General features: G+C 34.4%; 1 protein-coding gene and 1 long non-coding RNA gene across 2 annotated transcripts; one reads left to right on the forward strand and one right to left on the reverse strand.

Moving 5' to 3' along the window:
* Positions 1–489: 489 nt before the first annotated feature.
* LOC107804482 (bidirectional sugar transporter N3) lies at positions 490–2259 on the reverse strand. The gene is made up of 6 exons (XM_016628383.2): positions 2007–2259; positions 1876–1912; positions 1579–1789; positions 1306–1467; positions 1085–1204; positions 490–984 (listed from the first exon to the last, which is right to left on the reverse strand). Exons 1-6 carry the CDS (start codon positions 2050–2052, stop codon positions 667–669), a joined length of 894 nt encoding a protein of 297 aa, XP_016483869.1. The 5' UTR covers positions 2053–2259; the 3' UTR covers positions 490–666.
* Positions 2260–2416: 157 nt separating this feature from the next.
* LOC107804481 (uncharacterized) lies at positions 2417–3367 on the forward strand. The gene is made up of 2 exons (XR_001652261.2): positions 2417–2603; positions 3000–3367. It is a non-coding gene; the product is annotated as an uncharacterized LOC107804481 (long non-coding RNA).
* Positions 3368–3591: the final 224 nt, after the last annotated feature.

The raw sequence follows: 3591 nt of genomic DNA on the forward strand, positions 1-3591 counted from the left end.
TGGTACTCTATGTATATTCTCTAGATCAACGATGATTAAGTTGTATTTTTTTTTCCTCTTGCGATAAATTTTTGCAATCTTCTTAACAAGAGTATATCTTCTGTTGTAGATCTATCGGGCACATCCAAATTGATTCTTGTTCACTTTTGTAATGTTCTTGAGTAGATTTATAATTTATAATTTTATCCTAAAGTTTTGTCGTATGACACATAAGTTTATATAATGTTGCAAAATTCACACAACTTTGAATATTTTCTTTTTATTCTTATTATAAATTGGAATCAAGGTACCTTTTCCACTAGTCAGGCATTCTACCACTTCTTAGTATAACATTAAATAGTATAAGTGATCATTATATCAGTGATAGTGTATAAAAACGATACAGCAAACATACACTTTTAACGCTTACATAGGAATTAACCGGGATAAACTATAAATAATTACTTTTATTGGTGTAAAAGAAAACTTTCACGCCTAGCCTCTTATATATAGATCAAGATGACCATTTTATTCTTTTATAGGACATGCCAAGAGAAAGCTTACACAAACTATATATATGAGCTTATATAGAGATAACTTGTGTACATACACACCAGGATTACTTAGGAAAACTATATATATGCTGCACTGAGATCAATGCTAATTCCAAGCCTGACATTAACTGTCCTAGGCTTCTACAGTTTGCAGCTTGGGCATGTTTTCTACTTTAGGTGCTTTAACTCCACAAGTAGTATCATGTGGAAGCGAGGCTACGTTAACTTTATCTGAGCAAACCAGTAAACCAAGCTTCACTATGTCAATAATCTGTTCCTGTGTCAGTTCTGGAAGCTTTTTACTGTTCATGTTCTCGTCCACCACTATGACTTCTGGCTTTTGTATCTCTGGAAGTTTTTGCTCCTTTAATATGGCCTTCTCCTTTTTGCTGTATATTGCGTAGAGTACTATTTGGAGAATACCAAATATGAATCCCAATACGTTTGGAGCCTATATAAGATAACAAGTAAAGTACACGTATGACTTACATTGATAAGATCCAAGAAATTTTACGCACGTAAACGTGGATACATGCAATTAAAGAACTTACAGCTATGTTGATGTCCTTTAGTAGAAGACCATAGAAGAACCACATCACAGCACTTAACGTGAGAAACACTGATAGGAGAAGTGGCATGTATTCCACACTCTTTGTTTTTATAACTTTTCTCTGCATAAAATGATAAAAATCATCAGCATTATATTCTTCATGCATGGGAGAAAAAACGAGAAGACGACCATGTTTTGAAATATTTGTATATAAAAGCTCACCACAATGCCTAAGGGTGCTACAAACACACACAAGGAAAACACAAGGCAAATCCATCCAACTACTTGCCCTCGAACTGCTCCTTTGAATAGAAATTGGGTAACCAGAACTATAGCACCAAAGCCACCCACCACTGATAATAGGAGCATCTTCACAGTTTGGACCTGCATTAATTAAATTTTGAAGATCAAAATTATATGTAATTTTCTTGCTTTAGAAAGAGGAAAGATTGAAAAAAAAAAAACTCCTTAACTAGATGTCTTGTAAAACCTCACCTTGGCTTTCTTTGGCGCGTAGAAAAGGTAGAAACCAACGTAGATAGTTTCAATGAAGACCCCAAAGGAGTTTATAGTGATGAGGAGTGTAGTGTTGGTCTTGAGAAGTGCATAGTAAATCCAAAGCATGGAACTAAAGAGCGCAACCACGTACGGGATTGATTGATAGCCTTCTGTTGATTTCTTCTTGTATATCCTATAAAACGTGGGCCTGCAATTGAGAAAATATGGTGTCAGTCAGATTACAAGTCAAAATAAACTGATCATTTCAAAAAATAAATGTATATGGAGACTCACAGTGGAGAAAGGAACACAATGAATGAGATGATGTTACCTGCAAATTGCAAAAGAAAAAGGAAAGAGACGATGAGTTTAACCTCAACACATTGAACATATATATTTTATGAAGAAAACATGTTTATATTTACCAAGGACACCAAAGGCAAAAGCCCAGTGACCAGAAATACCAGCCATCTCTTTTTAGTATTTTCTAGCCAAAGAAGTGCAAATCTCTAACACTTCGCCTCTCACCCAAAATGCTAGAGTTGCAAAAGACAATCAAGTTTTCTACTTGGCTGTGAAATTAGGAGGGTTTGCTTGACATGTTTATATAGGCAAGGGATGGGAATTATTAAAGTTGGTGCATGCAACATTTAAAATTAAGATCTTTTTTTTTTCTCTCTGTGTATAATGTATTTGGACAAATATTTAATTAAAGTGCGAAAAGCAGATAAGTCATGATGCTATGGCAATATCCTCAAAGCGCAAGGGTCCCAGGTGGCTCTTTTATTATGTCATCCCCCAATCCTTAGGAGCACTATTACTTGTACAACTCATGCTTTATTTCTATGGAGGATTTTTATTCTCTGTACAAAATGAGGCAGAAATCAGTCCAGAAATGACAAAGGGACCAATTAAAGCTTGCAATTTGCATCAATGATAGAGTTGGGGCCATCAAGTTTTGGCTCTTGTGCAGCTATTTAGAAGAGAAAATCAATTTGCTGCTAATGGCTGATGAATTCAGGGTATGCTTCTCTTTGCTTTGCTTTGCTTTACTAGCTCGGCTTTTCCTTTCTTGGTGTGTTGTCATTTTATCTGTATTGTGTATAAATGAAATGAAATGTTACCAATAGTTCTATGTTTTTCTTAAATTTGTAAATGCTGGTGACATGTTAATTAGCATATATAATGTGTTTTTCCTTACATGGATAATGGTATAATTTATGTCGATCATGTGAAAAAATCTGAAATTCTGAACATCTAACTCAAAAACTTAAATCAATAGGCGGAGTAGCTCAAGAAACTCACGTTGAAACTAAAATCCTGAAATTCTTGGATATATGAGATTCATTTACTTTTGCCTAGAAAATACTTGTAATAATCACAATATATAAAGAGGTCTAAACTTTAAGGTTTTGCAGATACTGTTCTCCCAACAGCCACTACGTATCTCAATTATATTCTCATGCAGGGGCGGATTTACTCAATAAATTGGGGCAGATCTACTCTATAAATTGGGGTTTACGTGAACCAATGGTCTTCCCAGCAAATCAGTTTTTCCATGTACATAGTTTACTGAAATTGTTTAATATTATCTTTGGGAACCATGTTGTATAAAGCTAAGTGGTGCACTGGCTGAATGGTTATTTTATTTCCCCAAGGACGATTCCCGAATCCTCTGACTTTACTTTAAAGCCGGTGATGCGGTCTGGTCTCAAAATCCTGAATCCACATCTAAATTATATTTGTTAATTAATTGCTATGATTGAACCCAAGATTTTTGGTATCATTTTCTTTCTTTCTTTTGCTACATATATTTGTGGAACGTGTTGTATGCAATATCGCTATCAAGGATATAGAAAACAATATTAGATGAATTCATAAATAAACTTTTGATTTTACCATAAAAGGCTGCTGCCAATACGAACGTTCTTGATTTTAGTAGTATATAACATTAATACGTACCATGTATACACATTGCTTGTCCCATTTTGATTTCATATGCAAAAAGTA

This window comes from Nicotiana tabacum, chromosome 4, assembly GCF_000715075.1.
Source record: "Nicotiana tabacum cultivar K326 chromosome 4, ASM71507v2, whole genome shotgun sequence".
NCBI lineage: Eukaryota > Viridiplantae > Streptophyta > Magnoliopsida > Solanales > Solanaceae > Nicotiana > Nicotiana tabacum.

Coding starts and splice junctions, on each gene's coding strand:
- LOC107804482 (XM_016628383.2), bottom strand. CDS start 2,052: ATGGCTGGTATTTCTGGTCACTGGGCTTTTGCCTTTGGTGTCCTTG. Junction 1,913..2,006: donor TTTTGCCTTTGGTGTCCTTG/GTAAATATAAAC, acceptor TGCAATTTGCAG/GTAACATCATCTCATTCATT. Junction 1,468..1,578: donor ACGCGCCAAAGAAAGCCAAG/GTGAGGTTTTAC, acceptor TAATTAATGCAG/GTCCAAACTGTGAAGATGCT.